Genomic DNA, 14,546 nt, shown 5'->3' with positions numbered 1-14,546 from the left:
AAAACTGAAAGTAAGTTCTCAGAAAATTTCAACTGCAAAGGTTCAGAAAATAGTGACACTTCAGGTGAACTCTGAGGGATATCTTTATTATATCGTGATGTGTAATTCTGAAAAATCACTGTGAAGAGTTTGAGGTGAACATTACAGGCATAATTAGTCAGGTTTTTTTGTTTTGTTTTAAAAGTTGGAAGAAATACATTTTTTTTCCTGAAAACTTCATCAAGTGCAAAACATTATAAACAAATAAGGGCAGAAGTTAGGCACACACTGAAAAACTGGATTCCTACCGTTGTGGACACTGCTGAGCTGTGTGTCTGGAATAAGTACATACATATCTGTTCTTATGCTTTATTTTCTCAGAGATCAACATTTTCATCAATTGATGTGGTGACCCTTATTCATGAATTCTATGATCTTTTGTAAAACCAATATAAAAACTCTCAATACATAAAATGCATCACATCTTTCAGGAATTCAAGTATTCTTTTAATAAACTAGAAAATGTCTTAAAATGAATGCTCTCATGCCAAATCATAATTTGACCTTTGACACTTTAACCTTGACCTATGATCACCTTAATATGATAGGATGAACCTGATGTTATGATACTATTGGGTAAATATGACAATGATTCTATATTGGATGCTTCCCCTCATCTACATCTTAACATGGCAGGAGCATAGTTAAAATAGTTTATCCTTTTTATATGAACTCTCTTCCAATGGTAATTTATCACAATTATTTTATCAAAATGCATGTGGCACCCAAATCAATTCTAAAAATATTTTTTTTGGCTTGAGATTTATTAGGCAAAGGCAACAAATTATATTGTGTAGAAAGTTTTCTATTCATAATAACAGAAATCTGACCAATGACCATCACATCTGAACAGTAACTGCAAGCAAACGATTTCAGAGAGAACACATCATTGGTTTAAACTAGATTTGCAAAAGGGAACTCAAATTATAGTGCAGAAACTACTTTTCAATTATTCATGTAGTAAGACACCTTGATATCTGAACTTAAGACATCAACTTTGTTTTGTAGGGTTTATCCCTCATTCAGTGCCAATGAGGCAGACCCTCCAAAGGTCAGCTGGTGGCAACCTCACTGAACAATATATGCATGACGTGCCGAATGCCATCCAGAACAATCAGGGTAAAGTGTCTTGCCCATGGACACAACCATGTCAGCACAGACCAGTTTGTATCTCAACTTCCTAACAGACACAGACAGCTATGGGTAAGACAGCATCAAACCTTGCATCATGGATCTTCATATGAGGTTACATAAGCCAAGTTATCATCGAAGACATCAAAATTAGGTATAGAAACTGTAGCAACAGTGACCTTGACCTTTTACCTTCATATCTGAAAATCAATGCCACTGAGAATGCACCTGAAGGGAAGTCAGGGATCCTGAAATGAATGACTGAGTTACAGAGAATTTATATCATGAATTAGTATGAGAATAAGTATGAGTATCAAGGAATGACATTCCTCCTTGGACCTTGATCCTGTTTTAAGCTATCTAGTTGGCACGTTCAGTAATATTCTAATCATGTCCTGTTTATATGTATGGAATTATTAATCAAACATGAAATATCATCACTCCCAAATACTGTGTACAATGTGAATAATTGATACAAATCAGATTATTGTCTATAATAACCTATATCTTCATGCATGTAGCAAGGTCACACTATAGTGCTGTTTCCATTCAGCATAGAGTCATATACACTGAATTCCATCTAATCAATTACTATAAATTGAAAATAACATACTTTCTTTATTTTCCTTGTTTTTATTTTATAATTTTTATTTGACATGTATTTCAAAATTGACAGAAAATGTAAGCAGTAAGTATGAGAGGTCTTATGAGACGACAAAAGTAATCGTCATCTCTCTCTATCCACTCAGACAGGTAAAATGATCACTTGTTTTGTTTTTAAAATCACTTCTCTACACACAGTGAAGTTTTGCCCTTGATATGCTCTGTTACCAGACTTTTACAGTATTACTGAGTTTAACAAACTTTGGGATTTCGTAAAGGAAAGTACCCAAAGATTAAAAGAATTAACACCCCCCCCCCCACACACACACAATGTCTATTTTTTCCCTCTAACAATGGTAACATTTTGAAATGTAAAGAGATCAAGAAGTACTAGATGAGAGCTGTGTGAAGTCTTTAAACATTAATAACACTAAAACACAGCTCTTTTAACCCAGGATTCCAATTGCACATCAATATCTTATTCTAAACTACAATACTAATAAGTCGATTCAATAACAATCATATCTGAAGTAATTGATGCATGCTGTTGTGGTTGAGGTAACCATGGTGACTGATCACATGCTAATTATCAAGGTGTCTAGTTTCTGATGCTACGTGGCTATTGCAGATACATTTTGCATTTCCTAGATATTTTGTCTAAACAGCTACGTTATTAGATTTAAATTACATCCCGAAGTCAAAATATCTCTTTAACTGAATTACAAACTAATGACTTCCATTCATGTAAACGATATAATTATCGAAAGTCCTTAAAAGAACAATCATCAATCACAAATGTTTGATTATATCAAGAATGAGCCAAAAATTAATATCTAAAATTTGATTATCCAAACTTCTATCTGTAGTTAATATTTCGTTGATATTCTCGTAAAAGAAACTAAATCATTCAAAGTCTACCAACATCCATTGATATATACTAAAATATAATGGCACAGTAACTAGTCTACAGTATTATACAATAACTCTATTTGTCTACATGCTATATGAGATGCCTTGTAACCTTGTAAAAGCAATTAAACAGCCTCTAGTTTGTTTGATCACTGGGAACTTTCAAGATTCTATTCCAGTTCTGACATACAATCATATCAATCCCACTAAGATGATACTTACAACAAATGTAGCTAGCGTGTTTTATCCCCTGAAGAAAAACTTAACTGTAAAGTAGGAATTATCATTTTAATTCACGAATTCAATAGAAATGTTATCCAATGGAAGTTTAGGTCTATATATAACATCTGGCTTAAGATTCACACATTATACAGAACATTAAGTCTCTATAGAATAAAATTCTATTTTTCTGAAATAATGCATAGCAAGTATATTTCTCTAAATCTGACATAATGACACTTTTTAAACTATTTCATACTGCAAGCTGATTGAACTGCCACTTACAGTAGTCATTATTCTACATAGGTAGATATGCTTGAGTATGGTATGACAATGTCAAACAATATGTATCATCTTCCCTTACTTAACTGAAAAATACTCGTACAACATGTATTGATTTGCTCATACTTTGATCAAATAGTAACAAAATTGAAGCGTGGGTGTACTGTGCTGAATGTGAAGCACAATAAAATTCAGTGAAGAAGAGAACACGGGTCACAGTGACCTATATCTGATATAATGGTGTACATATAGCATTCCTCTATATATAGCCATAGATTTGATGAGTTTTTGACATTCTGCATTAGGGTAACAGAGCCACAACTCAAGGTCTATCATGATGAAAAAATTTTTGGATCAGATCAATGGGAAACACTAACACATGGACTCTGCCCTATAATGTTATCAAGGTGTAGGAATTAATATTCTGAAAAAGTCTTTCATAAAATCTAGTTACAGCTAACAAGTGTAGATAATAATGTCAAAAACAGAAGTGGCACACAAATATGGACCTTTTTATTCTGAATTTGTGGAGTGTTATGTACAGTGGTAGATTTCCAATGTCAAAAGTCCACATCAACAATAAAAACTGAGTGATCTGCCATGGCTTTTTATTTGGGAGAGCATATCTAATCAAAATATAGTCTTTTTTCCTCCTTATTATCAATTGATATTCCTACAAACCAACAGATTAGTCTGTGGTGTATGTGTAAAAAGTCCCAGCAATACATCAGAACTATCCGCCAGGAGAGTACAATTTGTAGGAAACAAGGATTCTGTACACATAAAAAATGTCCTGCTGGAGTGTTCCTTTTTATCAGCTAAACACTTGGTTCTAGAATCACTCAGTACAAGTGGGGACCTTCAAATCACAATATCTCAGCCCCATGGTAATTACATCTGGTCATTTAAAATTCTCGAAAAGTCAAACTGCACTCTACAACGGCCACTCTATTGTGGGCAGTTGTGAAATTTCACTATTTTCCCAATTATTCACCAAGATAAACAATATGGAACAGTAGTAAAACTGTGAGAGTAAGAGGCCTTAGGAAATAAAGTAGAGGAAAGAAATGGCTTCAACAATGAGGAGTGGCAAGAAAATGGAAAGGGCTAAATACTACACTAAATGTATGAGTTAGTGGAGAAGTTTGGTCTGATGTTTGGTTTACCCTTATATGGTTATCAGTGAAAACTGATTATGAACAGGAGCAATAATAGAGTCTTTCTGTTTTACTGCAATAGGCCCCATCATCTCTATTCTCTAACTCTTGACCTCCTGTCACACCTTTAGGTATCAAAACTTGAATTAGCTGATGAGTTTGGTCTGGTGTTTGGTTTACCCTTATTTGGTTATGAACAGGAGCAATAATAAAGTCTTCCTATTTTATTGCAATAGGCCCCATCATCTCTATTCTCTAACCCTTGACCTCCTGTCACACCTTAAGGTATCAAAACTTGAGTTAGTTGAGAAGTTTGATATGGTGTTTGGTTTACCTTTATTTGGTTATCAGTGAAAATTGATTATGAACAGGAGCAATAATAAAGTCTTCCTGTTTTACTGCAATAGGCCCAATCATCTCTATTATCTAACCCTTGACCTCCTGTTAAACCTTTTAGATATCAAAACTTAACTCGGTATTGGAGCCTAGAGCTTTATTCCAATATCTCTAACCAAAGTATATAAAGTAAAGAATCTGCAGATGATGAAAAATACTTTGAAGAAAGGTTTGAAAGTGTTACTTATTTGACATCAACCAGCTGGCTTCTTCCTAAACATAAAACAAACACGCCAATCAAAAGTACAAAACTTACATTCATCCGACGTTTTATTTATATCTATGTTGTAGTTATTGATCTGTTTTGGCAATTCTGGAACACAGTTTATTTAAAAGTGTAACATAGCCAGCTATCACACTATAATCAGCAGTCAGGCTTGTCAGACAAGATCCATTACTGACAACAGGATGATATACCACAGCACTGTTATATTGGAACTATACGCTATCTTTAAGGATGAGAGACAGCCTGGTACACTATGACTATACATGCAGGATCTCTTGGGACTTAGACGGTTTTCAACCATACTAAAACATTTCCCTTGAATATATTCTACTTTTCTGCACGATTTAATTTTGAATAAGAGCCAATCAATTCTAAAAGCACAAGATGAATCAGGTCAATTCCAAATAGATTCAAGTTGCAACAATAACAAAGAGAACCAATGTAAAGAGAGCAATGCACTAACACATCCTAGACATTTCGCAGATTATCATGATAAACCACACTTCTTGGCCTGACATAATTTGTTTATTTTTTCAGTGCAAGAAACTATTCAGTTATGACCAATAATTTTCCCAACCCAACAACTACAGTCATGTATCAATATCGTCATAGCTGTGACATGTCTCTCACATTTCTTACATGACCCTAAACGGTAAGATAATAACAGCCAGAATATAACATATACATCTTACTTTGTTACATCAGATATCCAACCTGAATACATCATAATACCATGTTACATAATCACCAGAAACATCCAGATATCTGAAGCTTGGAATGATACCATGTTACATAATCACCAGAAACAATCATATATCTGAAGCTTGGAATGATACCATGTTACGTAATCACCAGAAACATCCAGATATCTGAAGCTTGGAATGATACCATGTTACGTAATCACCAGAAGCATCCAGATATCTGAAGCTTGGAATGATACCATGTTACGTAATCACCAGAAACATCCAGATATCTGAAGCTTGGAATGATACCATGTTACATAATCACCAGAAACATCCAGATATCTGAAGCTTGGAATGATACCATGTTACAAAAACACCAGAAACATCCAGATATCTGAAGCTTTAATGACACCATGTTACATAAACACCAGAAACATTCAGATATCTGAAGCTTTAATGATACCATGTTACGTAATCACCAGAAACATCCAGATATCTGAAGCTTGGAATGATACCATGTTACATAATCACCACAAACATCCAGATATCTGAAGCTTGGAATGATACCATGTTACAAAAACACCAGAAACATCCAGATATCTGAAGCTTGGAATGATACCATGTTACGTAATCACCAGAAACATCCAGATATCTGAAGCTTTAATGACACCATGTTCGATAAACACCAGAAACATTCAGATATCTGAAGCTTGGAATGATACCATGTTACAAAAACACCAGAAACATCCAGATATCTGAAGCTTTAATGATACCATGTTACATAAACACCAGAAACATTCAAATATCTGAAGCTTGGATTGATACCATGTTACATAATCACCAGACACATCCAGATATCTGAAGCTTGGAATGATACCATGTTACATAAACACCAAAAACATCCAGATATCTGAAGCTTGGAATGATACCATGTTACATAATCAAGAGAAACATCCAGATATCGGAAGCTTTAATGATACCATGTTACAAAAACACCAGAAACATCCAGACATCTGAAGCTTGGAATGATACCATGTTACATAATCACCAGAAACATCCAGACATCTGAAGCTTGGAATGATACCATGTTACATAATCACCAGAAACATCCAGATATCTGAAGCTTGGAATGATACCATGTTACATAAACACCAGAAACATTCAGATATCTGAAGCTTTAATGATACCATGTTACATAATCACCAGAAACATCCAGATATCTGAAGCTTGGAATGATACCATGTTACATAATCACCAGAAGCATCCAGATATCTGAAGCTTTAATGATACCATGTTACATAATCACCAGAAACATCCAGATATCTGAAGCCTGGAATGATACCATGTTACATGATCACCAGAAACATCCAGATATCGGAAGCTTTAATGATACCATGTTACAAAAACACCAGAAACATCCAGATATCTGAAGCTTGGAATGATACCATGTTACATAATCACCAGAAGCATCCAGATATCGGAAGCTTTAATGATACCATGTTACATAATCACCAGAAACATCCAGATATCTGAAGCTTGGAATGATACCATGTTACATAATCACCAGAAACATTCAGATATCTGAAGCTTTAATGATACCATGTTACGTAATCACCAGAAACATCCAGATATCTGAAGCTTGGATTGATACCATGTTACATAATCACCAGAAGCATCCAGATATCTGAAGCTTGGATTGATACCATGTTACATAATCACCAGAAGCATCCAGATATCTGAAGCTTTAATGATACCATGTTACATGATCACCAGAAACATCCAGATATCTGAAGCTTGGAATGATACCATGTTACATAATCACCAGAAACATCCAGATATCTGAATCTTGGATATATATTTAAGAGACGGTCCCAGTACTTATCAGACTAATGTACAGTCATAGTACATCATAACTTTAGTACATGACCAGGAACATTGCCTTCTAATTTTAATTAGGAGTCTGCTGTACATGAATTTTGCTGGAATGAGGTCACCTGCAGATTCCAGTCTTACACAGTACACACAGTGATTCAGTCTGTAAAATCAATACAAGCCTCAACCGTGATGTCCTAAGTGTATTAGATTTTACCAACCATATATACTCTACAGTCCTGACATGTAACAGGACAGACCTTTGATTAGATAATGATGAAGAGTGGCTGAAGCTGCTGGTGAAGTCCTTATCTGACTTACTGAGAGCTTAAAGACAACTCTAACCATCCAATGCTTCAACATGTACCTGTTAACCCATTTCTTACATGTTCATTATTACTTTGGTTTGGAGCGTTATGATAAATATGAAATAAAACTTTATTCAAATTCAAGTTATCAGGATTGACAAAGGTCACTGACCCTACATTCCTAATTTGGTAATCAAATGCACAGTACCTTCATCTAAATAAATCTATAATTAAATCCAGCATTCTGAATTTGTTAATTAAAAGCAAAGTACTTTCACATAAATCAACTTATAATTAAATCTGCTTGAGAAAAGTCTATCAAACTTTTAGCATATCATATATAAATTATTATGATTTGTACATTCATATTTACATATACATGAATAATAATTTGGATATCTTCTTATATAATCACCAGTTTCAATATCCTAAATACACTGAGAAATATGCTTTCATCAGCATCATCATTTCAACACATATTATAACTTAAGAATATAGTAATGGTAAAATATAATTGTCCTTTCATCTCCAAGACGTTGATCTTCAGTAAGCTTTACCTGAAATTGATCAGTTTTATTTTTCCCTGTTATCAAGAATGTAGAGTGCTTCCAACACCTTTATGTTAAATATATATGTCATTTTTTTTTAAAATTCCTTCACCAACATTTAATCAGGAGTAAAGTTACATGGTTTAGGTTTTTTAAGTAGTTATAATGCTGGTAATAAGATAAGCAGTGCAATGTATAACGTAATTAGGTATAAGTGTCTATAATCATATCTGAAGTGTATCTTATTCCATACATTTTGTGCCAATTATAGACATATACAATCATTTGTTAGTTTTTACATGAACAGGTTATTTGTGCCATAAAAATTCAGTGTTAACAAAATTCCATACCTTGATTTTGAAAATACATGCAATTTTGCAAAGCATTCTTATTATTTCTTTCTTCCTCTAAATATTCTAGCTGTTGTCATATTTAAAACTTTACTCCTAACCATAAACAAAACCATGAGATATAACTGTACAACCTGATAAGTAATTACTGGACCCAGAATTATGGCACCCTGATAAATAAGTTATCAAACTTGTGCTATACGAAACTGATCTTCCCAGTATTTTGTACGAATGAGGTTATGTTAGGAAGTCACAGTTAGACCTGGCTGTTATATGCACTGGCTCTAGTTTACATCTCACAATGTCAAACGTATGTTAGCTCTCTGTTAATATTGAACAGCTGTAAAATGAAATAACAAAAAGCTGTGTCTGAAATGTATCTTTTGCAGCAAATGCAATATTGTCATAGGTACAAAACAAAGTATATTTTCAGTTTTTGTAACCACTCTGCTTATACAAAGTATTTTGAATTTTAACAAATGTTTTTGTAACCACTATTTTTGTGAACTTGAACTTGTTTTGAATTCCAATTCAACAATGTTCCACAACTTCTTCAAAATAAGAAATCAATTTGGTCAATTGAATTAAACATAAAGAAATAAATTAGAAAACAAGCATTTTGCTAAAGTAAAGCTTAACCAAAAAGTATTGCCAATTTTTTAGCTTCTCAAAAGAAAATTTCATCAGAAATTATATTGGTGAAGTTTTATATACAACTGCTATTGCCAAGATACATAACACACATAATGTACACGACAATCAACGACAAGGTACACAACAAAGAATGACAATGAAACACCACATGGAAACATGCAGTCAAAACAGGCAGCTCTGAAGAGGAGTGCTATAAATCAACCACAAACCCAATAGCTAAAACAACCCTTGGAAAAGAACACAATCATGAAAGCTTATAAGGGAGGTAACACTCTGTTTAATTTAGTTTTTAATTATTATTATATAATTTGGTATTAGAAATAAATGAATCAAAAGCATTTGTAATAATACTTTTAAGTAGTAAACATTTTTTTAATCTTGACAATACTTGATTAATTTAAATTATAAAAAAAAAGATATATGTATGAATATGAAAAAATTATTAGTCAGAAAGCAGACTCTTTTTTGTTCTGAAACCAAATATTAGATGTTCTTTTGCATAGGTTTAACATAATCAAATAATGCCACAGCAAACAAAACCAAGAAACACAAACAAAAACAATCAAACACAAACAAAAGTGATGCACAAAAACAAGACTAACCTATTCCTCTCTGTGAGTTGATCGTTCATCAGAGAAAGACGTTTTGAGCTATCACCGGAGTTTCTCATCATATCGCTCATTTGTAGTTCCTTTGAACGGCAAAGATCAGGGCAGAAACATAATGATGAATCATAAAAATATTAGAATTAGGATTAATAATTATGAGAATGAGATCATGTGCCCAGATTGATGTTAAGTGAAAATGATGGGTTAATTTTTAATGATAATAAAAGAAAGAAGAAAAATCTGACTATAGTTGACGCTACAGAGAGATGTCTATTTTCTTTAACAGGTTACCTGATAAAATGGCGTGTGGAAGGGTCGTAATAAGACTTTGGTTTCTGCTGAGAAAGTGAAGAGTGCGGTTCATACATTGAAAAAATGTCTAAGCTACAATAACAGTATAGGGATGAAAGAGTCTAGATGACGATTTCTTAGTCTATCTAACGTAAGACAAACATCCCAAATTTCTTGACCTTTTTATTTAACACTTAGATGCTTTTTACTATTTTCAGATATCTTAAAAAGTAACTTTACCCGGTATCTTAATATGAAGATTTATTCTCATTCAAAGCTGATATAATAATTTATACCTAAGACGTTAATTGATAAAGCTAACACTATGATATTTTATGTCAAAACTTCTTTTTCTCTCAAAAGAATATATTGATGTTTTAAGAAATAAAGTTACCAAGAAATTGAAAAGTGTTTGCTTGTTCTGACTGAGCGTCATTTGAATGAAAATGAATTGAACATAAACTTAGCCTGTCATATATAAAACACTATAAGCAATGACAGCAAAGGATGATACGATCAAGGGGAGGCAACCATTCATGGGCACAGGAGCTCAACAAAAGCGGGTAAAGAAATAACCAAAAACTCCAAAACTAAACTGAAGCAAAATATTTCAACGTAAAGAAAATAACAAATTATTGGTGTAGAAAATATCTGCAATAATGTAACTCAAAATATGCTGAAAAAAATACAGGCAAATATACATTTCTGTTTCTGTAATGAAACGTTATCCCACTTTTAAGACATTTTTACAAGTTACATATCAAACACCAACAAAAGCATCTAGCTATACACAATCACAAAATAAAGCTGAAACACGTTATATCATATAAATACATATTAAATTTACAGAAACAGAAATGCATTTTCTACGATGAAATATTCCAAAATCGTGGCAAATTTTTAGAAAATGAAACCCCAAATGGGGATTTTTTTGAAAAAAAATTGAATTTCACAGAAAGGTAGATAAGCAATACAAAAAATACCATTCAAACAAATGACCATACATTCTAGCAGACTCCAAGAATAATGAGTACAAAATGACCACAGACCAACCAAACGGCCATACAATGGAACATATGTATGTATAAATGGTCACAGAATGCACCATTGACAACACTGCTTACAACACCACAGGCAAAGTATGTGTAGGAACCTATAAGATCTTAACGATGATGAAATAGGAGGTGATCTGTCTCACATGCTAATCAGTATGTTCATGTTTTTGTTATAGTTTTCGATTAAGAATAAAGACAATTTACTGAAAAAGCTAAATGTTTCTTTTATCTATTCAACATCAAAAGGAAAGTATTTTTAATTCAAACAAATTTGAAATATCCTGTCTAATAAGTCCTTTCTTTCAAAATCTTTTTGGTTTTTTATTATTTCTAATAAATTTCATTGCTTCAAACATTTATAGGTACGATCAGAAACTAGAATGGAGCATTTGAAATGTTCACTGTTGATGTTAAATGAGTTTTGAAGATATTTTTGGTCATTTGGAAATCTTAAGATGATAATTTTTGAAATTTTCATTTTTCATCTTGAGCAGATGATCATCAGGACCACAACCATTAGGAGAGATAGAAATATAGAATGGCAGGAAAATGTTACAGGTAGAAAAATTTTTTTTTTTTTTTCAAAACTGATATTTGTTTTTACTTATTCAAAAAAATGAAATTCTTTAATTTGTTGTGTCTATTACTTAAACTGTTGGACAATTTCATACATAATTAGGATTAAAAGACAGATTTAAAAAGACATCAACAAATATATTAAACAGTTTACAAGTGACTATGAATCTCCATGTAATTTTAAATAATTCTTTAAAAATTTAATTTCAGAACATGTCTTGTTATAATGATAAGATCATTAAAACTTTCATTTTTTTAATGTGTATATATAATATTTCACATATTTGTCTCAAGTTTATTGTGAAAAGCCTCAGTATACTCAGGTTGTTTCTGCTAGCATCGGGACAACAAACAAAAGCAACCCACCCTACAATGATAGGAATAGCAGGGAAGGAGGGAAACTTCTACTGAATATATATAGGAAATACCAAAGACAGGAAAAAATCTAATCACAAATTGAGTTTATAATACAAAAAAAGGTCCTTTACATCTTTTTACAGGATCAGAAAGAAGACAATAGTGCAAACTAGTCTTACTGTTTGATATAGAAAATGTCTGTAGACATTAGAATGATGTCTGGCCTATAGTTTACATGTAGCCCTACTTAGTATATATATATGATGACCCTAGCCCTATTACATTAGATACAGGTGTGTGGTGATACAGGTGTTAAATGAAAAAGGTAATCATTGTACTTACAAGCTGGTTCTTCTCATCTGTCAGTTGTTGTTCTTTATCCTTGCTGGAGTCCAGTTGTCGTTGTAAATCTACGCACATAAATAAACAGAAGAATTAAGTCATGCATTACAGTTTGTACAATAATCATATCAAAGAAACTAGACAAGATGTAGGTTTAGTGTTAATAATTGGTGTTATTTTAATGTGGCTGATGAAAAAGCTAAGGTATCAACAAAATTTGAGTACAGTTGACTTAAAATTCATAGAACTGCCAATATTTTCGATATTGTTGAACAGCGGTCATTTTAGTACAGTGACAAACAACTCTGATTTCAGTTTCAATGAACAAATCTAGTTTCAACATAGTAAACATTTGAAAAAAAGATTTCCATATAGTGAGATAATTCTGGATAAGGTTAAATTCTGTAATTATGCATTACTTATTTAAGATTTACTGGTAGATGTAACCAGACAACATTTGTCAGAAGATTCAGCAGAATTTATTGGTTACTGAACATTCTGGCAGATGTTGTCTAGTTATCCATCTCTGGAAGACTACCAACATTTGTAGAATTTCCGCTGGATGTTGGGTCTCAATTTTCTGTGTATTGTTTACCTGAGCTTTGTCATCTGAATTTTTTTATTTCTGCATTACTTACCTGACTTTTGTAATCTGATTTTTTTTTATTTCTGTGTTACTTACCTGAGTTTTGTAATATGAGTTTCTGTATGATACCTGAGTTTTGTAATATGAGTTTTTTTATTTCTGTGTTACTTACCTGAGTTTTGTAATATGAGTTTCTGTATGATACCTGAGTTTTGTAATATGAGTTTTTTTATTTCTGTGTTACTTACCTGAGATTTGTGATTTGAGTTTCTGTATTATACCTGAGTTTTGTAATATGAGTTTTTTAATTTCTGTGTTACTTACCTGAGATTTGTGATTTGAGTTTCTGTATTATACCTGAGTTTTGTAATATGAGTTTTTTAATTTCTTTTTTTATTTGAGTTTCTGTATTTCTGTGTTACTTACCTGAGATTTGTGATTTGAGTTTCTGTATTTCTGTGTTACTTACCTGAGATTTGTGATTTGAGTTTCTGTATTATACCTGAGTTTTGTAATTTGAGTTTTTTTTTTTTAATTTCTGTGTTACTTACCTGAGATTTGTGATTTGAGTTTCTGTATTATACCTGAGTTTTGTAATTTGAGTTTTTTAATTTCTGTGTTACTTACCTGAGTTTTGTAATATGAGTTTTTTAATTTCTGTGTTACTTACCTGAGTTTTGTGATTTGAGTTTCTGTATTTCTGTGTTACTTACCTGAGATTTGTGATTTGAGTTTCTGTATTTCTGTGTTACTTACCTGAGATTTGTGATTTGAGTTTCTGTATTTCTGTGTTACTTACCTGAGATTTGTGATTTGAGTTTCTGTATTATACCTGAGTTTTGTAATTTGAGTTTTTTAATTTCTGTGTTACTTACCTGAGTTTTGTGATTTGAGTTTCTGTATTTCTGTGTTACTTACCTGAGATTTGTGATTTGAGTTTCTGTATTTCTGTGTTACTTACCTGAGATTTGTGATTTGAGTTTCTGTATTTCTGTGTTATACCTGAGTTTTGTGATTTGAGTTTTTTACTTCTGTGTTACTTACCTGAGATTTGTGATTTGAGTTTCTGTATTTCTGTGTTACTTACCTGAGATTTGTGATTTGAGTTTCTGTATTTCTGTGTTACTTACCTGAGATTTGTGATTTGAGTTTCTGTATTTCTGTGTTACTTACCTGAGATTTGTGATTTGAGTTTCTGTATTTCTGTGTTACTTACCTGAGATTTGTGATTTGAGTTTCTGTATTATACCTGAGTTTTGTAATTTGAGTTTTTTTTTACTTTGGTGTTACTTACCTGAGATTTGTGATTTGAGTTTCTGTATTTCTGTGTTACTTACCTGAGATTTGTGATTTG

At 32.4% G+C, this 14,546-nt stretch overlaps 1 protein-coding gene across 5 annotated transcripts in view; it reads right to left on the bottom strand.

Annotated features, from left to right (window-relative positions):
• LOC132550057 (CAP-Gly domain-containing linker protein 1-like) overlaps positions 1-14,546 on the bottom strand; it is an 83,975-nt gene that overhangs the window by 32,219 nt on the left and 37,210 nt on the right. For all 5 annotated transcript variants that reach the window (XM_060214056.1, XM_060214058.1, XM_060214057.1 and 2 more), the window contains 2 exons: positions 12,607-12,674; positions 9,980-10,068 (listed from right to left, as the gene is read on the bottom strand). In XM_060214056.1, the coding sequence (XP_060070039.1) occupies positions 9,980-10,068; positions 12,607-12,674 (157 nt within the window). The remainder of the gene's footprint in view (positions 1-9,979; positions 10,069-12,606; positions 12,675-14,546) is intronic.

This window comes from Ylistrum balloti, unplaced genomic scaffold, assembly GCF_031769215.1.
Source record: "Ylistrum balloti isolate Yb309-2 unplaced genomic scaffold, AGI_CSIRO_Ybal_v1 Utg370104, whole genome shotgun sequence".
Lineage (NCBI taxonomy): Eukaryota > Metazoa > Mollusca > Bivalvia > Pectinida > Pectinidae > Ylistrum > Ylistrum balloti.
The sequence above is the reverse complement of the archived record's forward strand: the minus strand, read 5'-3'. Positions and strand labels throughout refer to the sequence as shown.